General features: G+C 55.3%; 1 protein-coding gene across 18 annotated transcripts in view; it reads left to right on the top strand.

Moving 5' to 3' along the window:
- The window catches only part of LOC105479380 (calmodulin binding transcription activator 1), a 975,024-nt gene that overhangs the window by 675,107 nt on the left and 282,505 nt on the right, over positions 1 to 17,412 (top strand). For 16 of the 18 annotated variants that reach the window (XR_011606163.1, XM_024792358.2, XM_024792356.2 and 13 more), the window contains one exon: positions 4,088 to 4,159. The exons of the other annotated variants lie outside the window; for them this stretch is intronic. Coding sequence is in view for 15 of the 16 variants with exons in the window: in XM_024792358.2 (XP_024648126.2) it covers positions 4,088 to 4,159 (72 nt within the window). In the remaining variant the exon portion in view is untranslated. The remainder of the gene's footprint in view (positions 1 to 4,087; positions 4,160 to 17,412) is intronic. 18 annotated transcript variants of the gene reach the window in all.

Raw genomic sequence — 17,412 nt, 5'->3', positions numbered from 1 at the left:
GAGCTGTTCGGGAAGGGAGGTGCCCACCACATCCCAACCTGTAAGCCAGGTGCTGCCTTCTTGGGCCACTAAGCCATCGCTGTCCAGCCTTCAGAACTCCCTTTGGTGCGGGACCCTCACCGTGTTTGAGGCGGCTCTGTGGCCGTGCTCCCTTCATAAACGCCACTTTCTTTTTTCAGGCATTTACTTTGAGCTAAAGGGAGCTCTTGTTTGCTGTTGGTTCCCCCTGTAATTTCATCTTTACTTTTTTATTTCAAAAAAAAAAAAAAAAAAAAAGCAAGCCCTATAGTGTCATAAAAGCAATTTTGAATATTTACGAAAAAATTTTTCCTTGCTCAACTGCCATGTTAAGGGGAAGCTGCCAGGCCTTAATTCCCCAATGTAACTGAGTCAAAGGTTGCTTTCATCTGAAGGCTGACGTCCTCCCAGGTTTCCTATAAATACCTAGTTGCTTCCTTTCTCTCCCTTTTTGTGTATACACAAAAACAAGGGAACCCACGGCACGCACTCCCTCACACTCCCACACGCGTGTGCACCTCACACGCAGATTTATCCACGAGCCCCAGAATGTGACTCCCCCCAGTAAAAAGCTCAACTGGGGAAACCCCAGAGGACCCTGAGAGCCTGGTCAAAAAGCGCCAGGAATTTGTACAACACAAATCGCTACAGACAAACTTGATTGCTTTTCTGATTAGTGGGTAAAGGGAATGGATTCGCCATGGAATGGCCTCATGGAATATTGTGCAATTAATCCCCAGTTGACTTGATAATGACCTTGTCATATGGCCTGGAATCTGGTGAAAAGACTGCAAAGTGAGGGTGGTGGTGGCAGCAAGAGCCTGGGGTCAGGGCTGCACCGTGGGTGGTTTGGGCCAAGGGGTGAAGGGAAGCGGGGGAGGGGGAATCTCCTGTCCTTCACTGGCTGTTTTTCCTGCCGCTATGCTTCCCTCAGCAAACCCTGCTTATCCTTAAAGATTCTGCAACCTCCTCTGATGTCCCCTTCCGGTGACAGTCACTGATGAGGGTGCATATGCACGGGGGGTCCAAAGAGCGTCCTGAGGGTTCCGTTGTTGCATAAGCTCTCAGCCCACACAGCCACTTGAGAGAAAGGATTAAATTGTACCCGTGGTACCGCCTGGCAGGACAAGGATTCTCGGAGCCCAGGTCACACATCTCCCACCCCAGGCAGGCTCCGCCTCTTGGCAAGGCTCCACCCCGGCTCACCAGGAGGGGATTGCTCTGAGATACTTTCCCCAGTTGGACAGCAAACCACGACTCCACACAAGTCAGCTTTCCTTGCAACTGAAGCTTAACCCTTTAAGACCTCAATGAGAGCCATTTTTCACAGTTGTTTTCTAGTGTGTATGAGAAGTCCGTAGCGTTCAGGGTGCCACGGGCAAAACTTAAACATTGACTGTCTCAGGAGTCCTTTCCTGGGTCCTGTGTCCTGGAGCTGCCAGTGGGAAGAACTGGGATATCTTTATTCAAAAAGCCTGAGGCCCCGTGCCCTCAGAAGCCCCCATTCTGAGAAGGCAGATGGGAAAATTAACCAAATAACTAACCATGGGGGTGGCCCAGTGTGCTGAGCCAGGCAACATGGAAGGGGTCCCATTGCCCGCGGGTTCCTGAGTCCCTGGGGCTCTTTGTGTAGCGTTTTTCTTTCCTCCTCTGGTACTGTTTGACATGATCCTTGCCTATCAGGGATCCACCTCCAGCCGCACTTCCCATCCCTCCCGCCATCCGGGGACCACGCTTCTCATCCAAGGAGACCGAGGCATGGGATTGCCACAGTGGTTAGAGGAGTATCTGAGTAACTGGGTTCTGGAGTGAGGCTCCGAGGGTTCCTCTGATTCAAATGCATGAGCCTTGATGTAGAAACGGCAGCGTTCCTTTACTCTTAACTTCATTTTGCTTGTCGGATGGTTCTGGGGCAGTTGTGTGTAGACCAGGTTGTCAGCAGAGAGGTGTTAGGAGGCTTCGGGGTAAAGCGGGCCTGGGCCTTCCTCTTCTTTTGTACGTTCACCGAGGAAACACAGTTGGTGTTTGGGAAATGCTCACCTCTGAGTGTGGGGTTCAGAGATGCGGAAGCCCAGTCCAGGCAGACAGGCAGGCAATCGAAGGGGAAGTGATGGTGAAAATCAACCACCATCTTTTCAAGTCCAAGAGAAAGTAGCAGACAGAGAACAAGACAGGTGAAGAGGGCGAGTCATTGCAGAGTCTAGAGAGGAACAGAGTGAGGAAACAGCAGATGGAAACCTCTTATTTCAAAGGGTTGAGAGGAACATCCCTCAGCCGTTGATATCTCCCTCCATTTGGCTCGTCGCATGAGTCAAAGTAATGAACCTGCCTGTGAGAACATGCAAATTCCAAAGGAAAGGAGCTGATGAATGTCACAGGTGTGTTGCTTGTTTATTGCAACCAAACACTTACAATAAAGGTCCAGACATGTGTCTCCTTTGGCAAGGAGTGAGTTATCAAACAACCAAAACAATGAAAACAAAACACTGTGTCTTGAAAACCAGAAAAGTCAAGAAAGAATATTGTTTTCTTAATAATAAATACATTTCATGGGGAAGAATTGCAAGGGAATCGTTTAAATTAATTTCTGCTTTGTTTGTTTGGTTTATACAGGGCTTAAGTCCCAGCTGACAGTGATCTGTAAAAGTTCTAACATATTGAAATCTGATTTTCTTGCAGCCAGAATCCCATAGTCCAAAATGATTTCTCTTTCAACTCTGCTAATCAGACAGGCAGGGCTCCAGCGGACTCCTAGTTCAACCAAATTGCACTCGGTCTTTTTGGGGGTGTAAATAATAGCTGATGAAAGCTTTAAATGCAGAACTGGTAGCATCTCTCTGGAGAGCTGGTTCAAGGGTGTGGGGGACAACAGTGAGATTAAAATGAGCAAGGAGAGGTGGGGGAGGCCTTTTCCCACCTAGTGGATGTCCTGCGTGGCTCTGAGGAACCTTCCTCCCCTCTATGCCCCACCCCTGCTGGAGCAGATGCAGTGGGAAGCCAGGGGAAGCTGAATGGAAGGGAGATCATTCCAGTCTGGAATCAGAGGCACAAAAAGAAAACTTTGCCCCTGGCTTTGGAGGCCCCCATCACTGGGTGCCATGAGACTTCCCTCTCCAAATTGATGACCTGCTCAAGGCTGGGCCCCTGCCTCTCACTCAGACCCTCCAGCTGGATTGCAAGAGGGACCTGATCAATGGTTCTCCTTAGACCCCTTTCTCCACCTCACCAGCAAGCCTGGCCCCCAGTGCCCAGCTCTGCACACACAGGCAGAGCCAGAGAATCAGAGCAGGGCGGCCTTCCTCACCAACATGCCAGCCCCGATGACCTCACCCACCCATCAACTCTGCTCACCTGGCTGTAGGTGATGGGCCCCCGAGAGCTATCCCAACCCACAGTCTGCCCTTCCTGACCTTGACTTTCCACCCACCTTCTCCAGCCTGACCCTGGCTGTTTTCCAAAACCAAATCCATCTGCAAAAGATTCAGGATTACTTAACAAATATATGAATAAACAGGCAGAATCAACAAGCAGGGATGCACAAGAGGCCCCACAAGCTCTAGAGGCCCATCCTGGGAAGTGCCACCCCATCCTGTCCCCCCGGTTGGGCTCGTACCAGCCAGGGCCCCCTGGCCAGGAAAGGTCTGCAGCATGTATGTTTCAATGAATTCTGTAACCATCAGCCCTTCCCTGTACCCCAAAGGGTCTTAACCTAGGCTCTAGGAATGAACTCCAAGTAAATCCAAGCCCCTAAAATTACAGGAAAATGCATATGTAGGTACATTTCCCTGGTCCTTGGCTGTCCTGGGTTCTCGATGCCTCTGTGGCCCCCAGAGGGTAAGGCCCCAGCTGCCCATCAAGTCTGCCGGCTGGCATGTCCCCACAGGGCTTCGTAGGTGCTGTCCCAGAGCCTTAGTCTTAGAGCTGGAGCCAGACACAGAGGTGCCCTCGGTCTCCCTGGGCCGCTGCTGGGCGGCTATGGCCCCTTCTTGCTCCTTCTCTGTTGCGCCGTCTTCGTTCCTTCCTTCCTTCCCTCTTTCCAACTGAATTCTCGTTTTTCCTCTCTCCCTAGTGCTTGTACGGCTGCTATGTCCATTCCTCCATCATCCCCACCTTCCACCGGAGGTGCTACTGGCTCCTTCAGGTAGGTGGCTGGGACTGGATTCTTCTTCCGTCACCGGTGCTCGGGAAGGGTCTGTGGAGGGCACTGAGGGCGCGGGGCTCCGCATGCGACACGGTTTCGGGCTGAGAGCCCTGGTGAGCTTGCCTAGGGAGACTTCGGCTGTTGTGGCTCTGAGGCCAGCTCGGTGGCTGGGCTGGTGTTGTCAGGTGTCAGGAAGGGGAGAAGGCCTGGTGGCAGGGGTAGCTCTCACCCACCAATGGGAAATAAACCTAGGTGCTTCCAGCTGCCAAGGCGCCTCAGTGTTCTTTTGATGAGGACAAGAAAGAAGGCCGAGTATCCTACCCTGAAATGCCTGTTGACTGAAAGCTGTAAATTCATTTTCTCTCGTGGGTTAGTTACATGGCACGTGTGGAAAACAGGCTGCCGGAGGTTGCCAGGTGCAGTTGGATTGATTGGGATAGCTGTGGGGAAAGGAGGAAGGAGCTCCGTAATCGATTTGTGATGTCTGCCGTGACAGGGATGGAACAGGTCGTGGCTGGGCATGCTGGCCATTCCTGTGGGAGAGTGGCCTGGTGCCCAGATCTCTGTCCATGGTGTCTGTGCACAGTGTTGCTGAGCCAGGGGCGGGTAGGTGCGAGAGGCCCACCTGGCCTCTTGCCCTCTGGGGGTCGTCTGCCAGCTGTCTTGCCTGCCGTGTGGGCGGGAAGGTCTGAGGGATCCATGCAGTCGGACTAGACATAGGTCCTTTTCAAAATGCATCCTCTGATTTGCAGCTGTTCTTGGTAGAACCCATTCCCCGTGGCCTGCCTCTGTCACCCCAAGTTCTCACTGTTGCCTCTACCCAGGAGTTGCTGCCTGAGGCCTTTCCCACCATGGTTCTACTTTCTGTTGTTCAAGACAGCAAATCCCTGGGCCTTGATGGTTTAAGGATCTCTCTGACCCGGCGGGGGTGTCGGAGGGGCCTGGCAGCTGGGGAAGCAAGTCGCCCAACGCTATGACACAAGCTCAGGGAGAAAAGAGTCACACATGCCATGGAGTGCAGAGAGGCTGATGGTCCCAGGAGAGCTGGTCTGGAAGGTACCCACAGGGCTGGAGTCATCTCGAGGTGGAGGCCCGGGCTCAGCCTAGACAAGGCTCTCTATCCATTGGCTCTGCCCAGCCCCAGCCTCCAAACCCTTTCCGTTCTCCCTCAGTTCCCAGAAATAGCTGTCTGTGGTTCAGCAAGTTCAGTAGCCAATGATGCCCGAGACCGTCCAGGGATGTGCTGATTTGCAGAGGCTGCTTCCTGATACCTTACCCTGTCATCAGTTTCCCTGGCTCTGCCTCCCTTGGAGGCTGACGTGCTAGCACCTGCTTTTCTAACTGCTCAGACCTGTGTCCTTGACAAGGGGAGTTGTCACATGGTCATGGGATAAGGCTTTCGGGGTCTTGTTACTAGGAATTGATCCTAAGGTGTTCCACCCCTTGGCAGAGGGTCTTCTCCTGTACCCGATGAAGGGTGGGGTTCCACCCGAGGCCAGAGTTCTGGCGGTTGAGTCAGAGTCATAGCCCGTCCCTGAGTCCCCAGGGACAAACTCTGGCTTCCCAAGAAACACCGTTTATCCAGTGCAGCCTGCAGCCCTGTTCACGCCTTCCTGGGCCTGCAGCCCCGTGGGTCTGGTTTCTGCCCTTCTCCTTTTTTTTGGTTTCATGCCCCCTGGTCAGAACACCTCTTCAGCCATTGCCCTCCTGTCGGGGCAGCCCCTGGAAGCTGGCATCCTGCCAGCAGCCCAGCCACCCGCTCCTCCAGGCCTTTTTTCCTGCGCCCACGCCTCCGCCTGCCTCCCCTCATTCCATCATGCTCTTGTGGCTTTTTAATTCCACTAAATTTACTTTCCTGGAATCAGACACCATTGGGCAGCCACGAGGTCTGAGCTGTTGACTTCCCAAGCTCCGTTCTGCTCATTCCGGGCCCCTCCTAGATTCCTCGGGCCAGGCGAGGAGAGGGATCCTGCTCTCTGCCCGAGCCCTCCCTCACTGGCGCTCCTGTGTCCCGGCCTCCGTATGCTGGAGATATACCTGGACTGATTCATGGGTGTCTGGTTCATTACCTCCCAGCTGGCGGGGAAGCCAGAGTCTCCCCAAAGGCTGGGATGGCAGGACCAGGCTTCTTCATGGCCGAGCTGGGGCCTCTTCATCTTCTCTGCCTGAGCCCGGGGGAGCCATCCCTCCCCGTCCCTCTCCTCTGTGTCCTCCAGCATCAGACTTGTTTCTGTGATCAGATCACAAAGAGGGAGTGAACACAGGTGTGGGGGCTCCTGCTCCCCGGGTCTGTGCGGGGCAGGAGGAGGTTAAGGAGCTAAGGCCAAAGCAATGAGCACAACGCACGTCCTGCTCGGAGCCCAGAGCCAATGCGGCAGCCGGTGCCGCTCAGGGCAATTTGTTCTGGTGCTAATTACAACACCAGGATAATGACGGCGTGGCCAGGCTTAATTTCTCTGATGTTAAATAGGAAAGAAGCCATGAGATACTGGCTCAGATGGAAATTGGCTCAAGTTTGTCTCTGACACCAATTACCAAGAAAAAGGATTAGGTGGGGTCCAAGGTGTCAGGACAGCGCCCATGGTGGGAGCTGAGGAAGGAGGCTGCTCAGATGCCAGCCCCGAGCCAGCCTGGTCCTCTGAATGCAGGAGGCACTAGGAAAGGGAGTGATGGGCTGACTATGCTCTCTCAGTCCCCTGCAGGGGGTGAGCCTTCTAGAAAGGTAAGGGCATTGGAGGAAGGAGGGAGGGAGGAAGGGAAGGAAGAGGTGCTTCTGGAAAAAGGAGACTTTCTCCAAGGAACAGCACCCACTGCCCCACCTTTGTAGCCTCAGTTCAGTGGCTGCCTCCTGCCAGCCCACCGTGAACTCACTCCTGCCCTCTGAGATGCTCCAGCTGATGTTACCCAAGGCCACTTCGCACTTAGTGGGCATGTCTGCCTACGTTGGCCTGGGTTTTCCTCTCCAACTAGTTAACTCCCCGAGGGAGACACATGCGTTCCTGTCTCCCCTGAGTGCCCAGCACAGAGCCACAGCCACCACAGGGCAGGAGCCAGCATTTGGGAGAGCCATGTTCTGCTGTGGTGACCTGTGCACCCCGGAGCAGGAATGGGCAGGCCTCGCAGACTCGGGGCCTGGCGCTCAGGGTTGGTGCCAAGACTTACAGAGGAGGGCCCGAGTTGACGTGGCACGTAAGCTTCTGAGTAGCTGGGCTTTCAGGAAAGGGTGCTAACCTCTCTGTTTGTGTCTGTCTGTCTTTTAGGCTCTCTGTCTCTTTCTGCCTTTCTGTTTGCCCTGTTCTCCCTCCCTCCCCATCTCTTCATTGCTGACAAATATTCTATTAGGCTATGAGCAAGGAGACAGGCAGGAAGCCTCTCACAGGCAGGGCACTAAAGCCCATTTGGCCCACAGATGCATAAAACCATTGGCATGACCAGCGGGCACCATGTGAGGTCACCAGGACAGCTGGGGAGGGACCAGATGACCTGAGCTCAGTCCACTCCAGCTGGGCAGGGCCAGAGCCGTGACCTGGAGGAGGCCATCTCTTCCCCTCTGCTGGTGGCACACATCCTCAGCATTGCTGGGGGCTCTGTGTGTCACAGCTGACAGGGTCTTCAGGCTCCCCTGAGCCCGCCCAGTGCATTTTCTAGAAGGGTCTCTGAGACCCAGCGAGAACAGGGCCAGGCCCAGGTCACCCAGCAGGCAGGGGAGGAGCGGGCAGTGCTCCGTTCTCCTGATGCCTTGGCCTCTGCCCCTACTGCCTGATGTGGGTATCACTGCAGCCACTGGGCCCTGAGCCTCGTGAGGTGGAGGTGGCATGAAGGGGTGAGCCAGACAGAGCAGTCCCTCCTGTTTGGCATTTTCTGATGGTTTCGAGGGGTAGGCAGCAGAGGTTCAGGGCCCCCTGACTTCCCGTGTGCCCCTTTCTCCAGGTCCTCCACCTTCCATCCTTCTCTGCATTCTCTGCCTGCCCCCTCAGGGGACCAGGCCCCCATTCCAGGCCAGACTTCCCTGCAGATTCTGTATGGCTCATTTGGAAACTATTTCTGCTTCTAATGAGTGTTTTTCTTTGTGCCCTTGTCCTCTAAAATGCTTAATGACTGCTTTCCGAGCTCCAGTGAAGTGGGGGTGTGTCCCCGCATGGCTGCCATTGCCAGGCCGGGGCTGCTTGGCTGCCAAGTCCAGCTTGCTTGGGTGGAGGCAGCGGGGGGTCCTTCCTGGCCTACGCTGGCAGCACAGACCAAGCCTGTGGGGGCAAGAGCACGGTTTCAGGGAGACGGGGAACCCTGGGGCCTTGGAGACCACAGGACAGGGTGGCAGTGCAGGCCGGGGCTCCCAAATCACTGGAACAGGAAGATGTTTGGGCCTGAGTTCTAGGAATTGAGCTCCTCGGGGGGACCCTGGATTCGGAGTCTGAGGAGTTGGATTCCAGCTCTGCCTGGACCTCGCTGAGCACCAGTAGCAGTGACCATGCCGCCGGCCGCCTCTGGTCCTGGCTCCTGGCTGGCAGTGAGCCTCCACCGCACACCACACTCCACCTCGGAGGAAACAGGCTCCGAGAAGCTCCACAGTTGCTCAGTCAATAGGGGGCAATCATCGCTGCCCTCCGCTGCCTCCCGTGGGGGCACCACCGTCACCCCTGTTTATAGATGAGGCATCTGAGAATCAGAGAGATTGGGCACCTTGTCACAGATCACGGAAGTAGCCAAAAAGTGGGACAGCTGCTAGGCCCTCAGCCTGGACGCTCTCTGCTTGCTGCCCCCGCATGAGCCTCTGCCAGCCCTGGCTCCCCCTAGAAGTAGTGGGTGCAGGGCACAGGGGTGCCATCACCCCCTAGAGCAGGCGCCATGAGACTAAGCACCACAGGCATTGTGGCCAGAACAGAGCCCACCCATGGCAGCCTCTGTGGCTGGTGCTGCTGAGTGGGGACTTGGGACGGGGACAGTGCCAGTTCACCATGGGGTTCGCTCCAGGCTGTCCTGGCCCCAAAGGGCCCCCATGTCCAGGAGCGAAAGTGCCTTTACCTGGAACTCACCACCCCCCAGGAGAGGAATAAGATTCCTTCTCGATGGGGCTGCCTCCAGGTGGGATCCAGGCTTCCCCACAAGGCTTGGGACTCCGAAACCAGGTTCACAGGGGAGAGCTGAAGCCCCAGATCCCCAGATCAGTGGGTATTCTGTCCCCAGCGTGGTCAGCTTCTTGTCCACCCTCCGGCTGAAAGCAGGGTTTCCTAGGGTGGTTCCCAGAGAGGGGAGGAGGGCAAGACTGCAGCGAGAGGCCCTGGGGGAGACACCCCATTTCCACTCCTGCCTCAGGCCATCTGCCCTCCATGGGAGCCCTGCAGAGTCAGCCAGAACATGGATCTCTCCAGCCAGAGCAGGTCCCATTGGCGTCCTCAGCCCTTTGGCCCATAGGAGGAACAGCTGGGGCTGGGCAGCTCCATGGCAGAGGGACCAGCAGTCCTAGAGCCTAGGCTTGGGGCTCTCCCAAGGAGGAGGAGGAGGGCAAGTGGCCTCTCCAGGCTGCTACAGCCTCTGGAGTTCCATATTCAGGCCCCAGAGAAGCTACTTCTGCTCCTTGTTCTGGAGACTTTGCAGCCAACAGCCATTTCAGCCTCTGCCCCAGACACAGGCCCTGTAGGCCTCAGCCCAGGCGTGCCCCCAGGGAGTCCTCCCTTCCTGCTGCAGCCCTCAAGAGGGGCCGTGGGGCCCCTCACTGCTGAAGAATCCTTTTAGAGGGACAGGCCCTGCAGGTCCCTGAGGGCAACTGAGTCCCAGGCACCCCCAGCCAGCAGAGAAGAGAGCAGGCTGTGAGCCCTCCTGGCCCGGCTCCAGGGACCGTGGCATCTCATGGTGGGTCTGAGATGAGCCCAGCTCCACACTGGGGCATTAGTGTATATTTATCGCCACTGACACCAGAACCTGGCTGTGGAATGCAATGGGCCCTCTGAGTTGACTGCCTCTGGTTCCCCAAAAAGGGTCCTCAGAGCATGTCTCTTCTCGGAGCACCAAAGCGTGCTGCTGTGTCAGGTCTAGGCATCCTGCAGGGTCCCTGAACACCAGCTCCTGCCCGCTGCAACCACACAGGAGGCTGCCCTTCCGGGTCCACCCCCTGAACACTGGGTGAGTGGATGGGCGCCATCAGCCTTCTGTGTGGGGTAGGGTTTAGACCCATCAAATAGTGAGGTTAGGATCACCCAAAGAAGCACTTATTAGCTGTGTGACAGTGGGCAGTTTGTCTAATTTCTCTGAGTCTCAGTTAGCTCGTCCATAAAATGGAGCCAACAGCAAAGCAGCAGCTATTAGCTGTGTGATTCTGGGCAGTCTATCTAATTTCTCTGAGTCTCAGTTTGCTCATCCATAAAATGGAGCCAGCAGTAGCACGGACTACAGAGGCTGTTGAGGGAGTGAAGTCTGCATTGATGCCATGCATTTAAAATGTCACCCAGTTCCTGGCACAGGGCACGCATCCCACAGATGACAGCTTGGTGCTGCTAGCACCAGGCAGACCTGTAAGCTGACATCCTGAATCCTGGAGAAAGCATCTGTGACATCCCCACCCCATCCCTAGCATCCCACCTCCGCTTTCTCTCTCCCAGCGGGCTTGAGCTAGGCCCAGCCAGCCCCTCCCAAAGCATGAGCCAGGCAGGAGCCCTACTGGCACAGGCAACCTCTCCACCCTTCATACCACCATCTTCTGCAGCCCGGACAGAGAAGGGAGCCGAGGCTACGCCATGGTGGTGCTGTCATTGCAATAAATGTCCCTCAGCCACCCAACAGACTTGATATCTATTTGGAGAATGAACAGCATTTTGGCAACCCAAGTGTCTCCCCAAAAGTGTAACCCCTCCGCACCTCCCCACAGGACCATGCCCTGCAGCCCTCAGGAAGGACTGCCCTGGTGGTGAGCTCGGTGAGCAGGCCAAGTGGGACACCCGGAAGAGCATGGCCGCGCTCGCCCCTCAGCCCGTGGCCTCCTGCTGGTGGTGGGGACCTCTCCACTCGGGTGAGCTGGGCTCTTCTCCAGCAGGCCATCTCTGGGATGCACAAACTAGCTTAAGAGTACATCGTTTCTTTCTTTCTTTTTCTTTCTTCTTTTTAAAAAATCTTTCTTAAAATGGAGAATATTATAGCTTCATAAAAAATACCTGAGCTTTTTGCTCAGTAACCATTTTTATGTTTCATCAGGGTGAAATAGAAGTGGCTGGGAAATAAAGCCTGATGGAACTGGCTCTGTACCTGGGGCTTCCACCGTCACCCGTCGCTGGGGCAAGGCTCCACGGCTCCCACCAAATGAGGCTTGGCTGGGGGGAGATGAGAGCAACAGGAGGCATTGTTGTCAGGCTGACACTCTGCCCCAAAGAGGATATTTGGACCCATGTGCTTCAAGGAAAGGAAGCAAGTTGCTTCCTGAGGTGTCCAGGCCTCCACACCTGGGGTCAGCAGGGAGGAGAAGGTGCCCCAGGCCTGCCAGACCATCTGTGCACCATCCCACAGCCCAGTCCTGATGTCTTTGGTCTTATAAGCACCATGTGTTACCCTCAGTCACCAAGAGTGGGGACGTGGCTGATGCTGAGGTCCCCCTACACATGCTCACCACCGTGCGTGGCTCAGGAGACCACAGCCCTGGCCATGGGTGATGTCCCCCTACACATGCTCACCACTGTGCATGGCTCAGGAGACCACAGCCCTGGCCATGGGTGACGTCCCCCTACACATGCTCACCACCATGCGTGGTTCAGGAGACCGCAGCCCTGGCCATGGGTGACAACCATTGAGCGCTTGATCAGGAACTTCAGGGCTTGGCTTTTGGTTCTCACAGCTACCCTAGGAAGGAAAGGGCTGGGGTGAGTTCGGGAAGGAAAAGGCTGGGGTGAGTTCGTCCCAGTGTTTCACAGAAGAAGAAACTGAGGGTCAGGACAAGAATAAGGGGCTCCAGAAGACACAGGGTAGGCAGGGCCGTGGTCCAGGCACTTTAAACCGACATGGTTCCTGTCCTGGGGGAGCTCCCAGGCCACGGCGGCCACAGGCCCAGGGGCACACATGTGCAGTGAACAGAGATGAGAAGGAAGAGCAGCTTCCCGAGCCTGGATGTGCTGGCTTCACAGGGGCCAGTCCCAATGCCAAGAAGGGCGAAAGAGAGGTTGACCGACCCTGACATAAACCCCGAGATTCCCCTGACCTGGCCCTGGGCGTCCCTGTGAGGCTGGAATCTGATGGGGCCTTTCTTCCACACCCTTGGCTGCCACAGCTGAGCTGACCATAGGCACGCCCCAGAGCGCGTGGGCCTCGGCAGAGGACACTGAGCCAGCCCACTCCATTCCAAGGGGTAGCTGGAACTCGGCAGCAGAGACAGGAGTGGCCAAGCCCTGACATTTGGGGTGGATCCCAGCATGGACAGCAGGTGGAGGACCATGTGGCTTCAAAGTCATTTCTGACCCTAGCCTAGTCAGTGGTCCCTAAAGCTGGTCAAGACAGTGAATCCAGAGAAGGAGACACAGAATAGGCCGGGTGGTCAGGGGAGGCTTCCTGGAGGAGGTGAGCCCAAAGTTGAAGGATGGAGGGGAGGGGGAGTTTCCATGCCCTCTGACATGAGGCAAGCATGGGTCACAGTGCTAAGTGCCCAGTGAGACTAACAAGACCACTTGAGGGATCCCAGTTCCCATGAGCCAGTTCCACATACCTCACCCGGCACAGGGCTGTCTGGGAAAAGGCCCTCAGGACAGGTGTCCCAGCACCAGCACCAGCCAGGTGATCTGGAGGGGAGCATGGGGAAGGGCCTGGACTCCTCCTGTCTCTCTGCTGGGCTCAGAAGAGAGCAGGACAGGAAGAGCCTCACCAGACCAGGGCATGCAGGTTCAGCGTGGCCGTGCAAGCTTCCCCCAGCTGACAGTGACAGCAGTGACCATCCTCATCCTGTCATCAGGAGCAATAACAATAGTCATCGAAGGCTGTGGGCAAGCGCTTGGCCTGCCTGTGAGGCCAGCATTTAGTCACTGTCAGTATGTGGAAAGGAGGCTGGGTCTGTGCTTCACGTCGGGACTCTGCAGCCCTCGCCATGCAGAGGGAAGGCTGGCTGAAGACTCAGTACCAGCTCCCTTCACGGAGCCTGCAGGAAAGACAAGAACCCAGCAGACGCTTGTGCCATTAGATAATTAGGAGAAGGGCAAGGGGGTGTGAGGGAGGCCAGGACTCCAGCGGTGCCCCAGGTAGGAGGAAACCCTGGCGGGAGTGACCATGGTGACACTGAGAAACTCACTTAGTCCGGAAGCTGCAGGGCAGGGATGGAAACCCAGCCCTGGTGTTAGAAGCCGCCTTGAAAGCTTCGTCTGGACTAGTAAACGGCAAAGCCCTCCCGCAGCTGGGGAGGGGCGGGTTTTGGAAAAGAGAGCTGAGGATGAAAGGTTGTATCAGCCAGAGGGTTCCTGAGCTGCCTCCTGGGTCTGGCTTCATTCTAGCTGGCAGCTTCCACATCTTTCTCCATTTAATGTCCCTTGAATAACGTGATGAGGAGATAAGGTAGACACTGGGAATTTACGGTGCTATGCAAAAAATTGCTCAATTCCATTAAGATTTCAGGACCCTTGCCAAGGCTGCACGGCAGAGTGGATGGTATTTCCTGCTCAGACATCTTTGCTTGATTGCAATTTACGATGCCAAGGCCACTGCTGTACCCACCTGAAGCCTCCAAAAAATACGGCAGGGCTCCCAAAACAGCCATTATCCTCTCTGAGGAAAGTCACTGGGCATTTTCTAGAAGATTCCCTCTTCCTGATTCCTTCCTTCACCCCTCCCCACGTCTGGGGACTGGGCAACAGGAGGACATCCAGTCGGCTTTCTCAGAGGTCCCCTTGCAGGCCCCCCTGCTCACCCTTCACCTTGCAGACTGCAGTGGCCAACGTCTGCTATGCGGCCAGAGCCCTCTGGGGAGGTGGCACCCTCTGCTCCCGCCGTGTGGACGGGTGGGTACTGAGTACAGGGGAGACCTCGGGGCATCAAGAGAGTTCCTCCTGGCCACCTACGTGGGAGCACCAGAGCCAAAGGTTTTGAGTCCATCTCCACCCTTATGAGCCAAGTGACTGTGGCCAACTGAATCAACTTCTTTGAACCTTATTTCCTTTTTGGTAAAATAAAATAAAATGCCTCCCTCCTGAGCTGAATGGGAGGATGAATTGAGCTAAGACACACAGAGGTCTTTTGGACTCAGCAGCCCCCTGGGAAGCGGTGGCTGTTGTCACCCCACCCTTTCCAGCAGCTTTTACTCTAGGGGATTGGGCGGGTGGGAGTAGCAGTGGTCAGGGAAGAGGGTCCCCTGAGAAGGTCCTATCCTGCCCACCTTGCAAACGGCAAAATGCTAGGCTTGTGAGATGCAACTGTGTGATGAGGAACAGAACTCATTTGTTTCGCAGCCTCAGGCGGGAATCTGGTGTCTGGTTGAGTGAGATGGAAGCTCCGCCTTCTGGCAGTTGTCTCCTGCATGCCACCCTCCCCCAACCCCTCTGCTCCACACCACCCACTGTGACTGCCACCAGGACCTCTCCTGGCCTGGCCTGCCAACGCTCCTCTGTCCCTCAGCCCTTAGGGACTGGGCTGCCCAGGCTTGACTGGGAGAGAGGAAGGATGAAGCTGCCGGAGCCGCAGTTCCTTAGAGATGGAAATTATTAATTAGTCTTATTATCCAGAACTTGTCAGTCTCTTAATCCTTCCGTCGGCAGAGGGGTTTGTGCCTCCACGGCGTGTGCTGTCAGCTTGGCTAAACAATCGCTTTTCATATACAGCCAGAACAATGGGCAATGCAGTTTGGTTACTATCTTTATTTATCAAGCCAAACAATTCCTGCCCCCCTCTAAAAACATCCTTCAAAGATGCGGAGAATGCAGAAGCTGCTTAATTTCCCTTCTAGATGGCTTATAATATGGGGCTTTTGTTTAATTATCCTTTTCATGTAATCTTCAGCTGACATTGTGTCCTTAATATTCTAATCTCCTTTGGAGCAAAAGGGAGACTATAGTTTCCAAAGCAAAAGACAAAACTTTGCCTCCAGGAATCACTTTCTCTTTTGCCTCTGAAGTGATTCAAAGGGCAAAGAGTGAAATCCAGACGTAGTGGCATAGAATGTAGTGGAAAACGTGGGCCGTGGGTGACCCGTTCTGTGTGTGGACGTCAGCAGCTTTCTGGGCCTCCAGCCGCACCCAGCTGGTGACGTTGGTCTGCGTGGGTGTGTCAGAGACTCTAGCTCAATAGGGAAGTCCCATGACATGGTGTCATCACCACTTTTAGCACCGTTAATATTTCAGTGGCTCTCGGGATGCAGGTTCTGTATTCCCACGGGAGACACACCACCTGCTTCAGACTCCTGGCAAATGGTTTTGGCTAGACAGGTGTACACAGGTTGCCCAGGTACCCGCAGGTACACACAGCTGTACACAGGCGTCACTGCTCCACAAGCCTCCCTCTCAGTTCTCCTGCCTTCCTGCTGGCGTCGGGATCTGGGAGGGCCTGAAGGAGGCTTCTAGGCATCCCTATCGCCACCCCAAAATGGGCAGGACGTCCTGGGTGATTTTCTGCTCTTTTTCCAGGCATGCCAGGGTCCCCCTAGGTGATGGGGAATATCAACAGAGCTGTCCTCTCACTCCACCTGGCTGCTGGGAGAAGGCAGCCATAAGCCCAGGGTGTCTTCCCCAGGCCTCATTGGGTTGCCATGTGAGATGTGCTGGTGCCGGCGAGCCTCCTGCCCAGCCCAGCCCAGCCCAGCCCAGCCCAGCCCAGCTCAGCCCAGCCCAGCTCAGCCCAGCTCAGCCCAGCCCAGCCCAGCTCAGCCCAGCCCAGCTCAGCCCAGCTTAGCCCAGCTCAGCAGGCATCCCAAGCCTGAAGGCCCTGGAACCTAGGCCACCTCCCAGCATGCCAAGCCATCCTGCCTCGTGTCTTTCTTTGCTGTCCCTGCAATTCTGCCTCTCTACCTTGTCCCTTAACTGCTTCTGCCAGAGCAGCCCCACCAGCTGACAGCCACCGAACTCATGTAGCCACATGCTCCTGTGCGTTCAGCTTCCCTTCGGCTCAGTGTTCTGCCTCCCGCAGAAGATGTATGTGTGTGCATGTGTGTGAATGTGTGTATGAGTGTATGTCAGTGTATGAGTGCACAAGTGTGTATGCATGTGAATGTGTGTACATGTGTGTGAATGTGTATGAGTGTGAGTGCATGTGTATGTCCGTGTGTGAGTCCATATGAGTGTGTGAATGCATGTGTCCATGTGTGTGCATATGTGTGTGAGGGCATGTGTGCTTGTGTGTGTGTGCTTGAGTGCATATGTGTGTGTGTGAGTGCATGTGTCCGTGTGTGTGTGCATGTGAGTGCGTGTGTGCTTGTGTGTGAGTGTGTGTGCATGTGTTGAGTATGTGTGTGAGTACGTCCGTGTGTGTGTGCTTGTGTGTGAGTGCATGCATGTGCATGTGTGCTTGTGTGTGAGTGCCTGTGTGTGTTCCTTGTGTGTGTGTGAGTGCATGTGTATGTGCATGTGAGTGCATGTGTGTGCGTGTGAGTGCATATGTGTGCACTTGTGTGTGAGTGCATGTGTGTGCGTGTGAGTGCATGTGTGTATGAGTGCATTTGTAAGTGTATGTGTGTATGAGTGCATGTATGTGTGCATGTGTGTGTTTTTGCATGTGTGTGAGTGTCTGCATGTGCATATATGAGAGAGTGTGTGTGTGTGTGTGTGTGTGTGAGAGAGAGAGAGAGAAATGTCCTCGCCCCTAGGTCCCGTCTCTTCCTCTCCTCCCCCTGCTCCTTCCAGCTTTCCTTCTCCTCCAGGCCCTGATGAGGCTCTTGAAGAGGTCACTAATGACCTCTGCCTTGCTATACCGGCAGGTCACTGTGCCATCCTCATGTTTCCTGGCCTCCCAGCGGCACCCCTTCAGGCAGCTATTCCCTCCTTATGAATGCTCCCTGCTGCTGAGACCTCCCCAGCTGTCTCCCTCCTGCCTGTTCTTTGCAGTCCCTCTTGCTCAGCCTCCTGATGCTGGACTATCCCTGAGCTGCTGAAGCCTTCTCTTCTCTGTCTACACTTTCTCCTGGGATCCTCTCATCCAGCCCCATGGCCCCAGTGCCAACCGTAAGCTAGTGACTCCCACGTTCGTATCTGCCCCCTCCCTCACTGCTGTGCACCAGACTTTATACCCGACTCAACATCCCCTCTTAATGCAGAATCTGCATGTCCAACTTCTCATAGCTAGAGCAGGACCCATGATGGTTTCCTCCC

This window comes from Macaca nemestrina, chromosome 1 (genome assembly GCF_043159975.1).
Source record: "Macaca nemestrina isolate mMacNem1 chromosome 1, mMacNem.hap1, whole genome shotgun sequence".
In the NCBI taxonomy this organism is placed as follows: Eukaryota; Metazoa; Chordata; class Mammalia; order Primates; family Cercopithecidae; genus Macaca; species Macaca nemestrina.
Note: the sequence above shows the minus strand (reverse complement) of the source record. Positions and strands in the feature narration are given on the sequence as shown.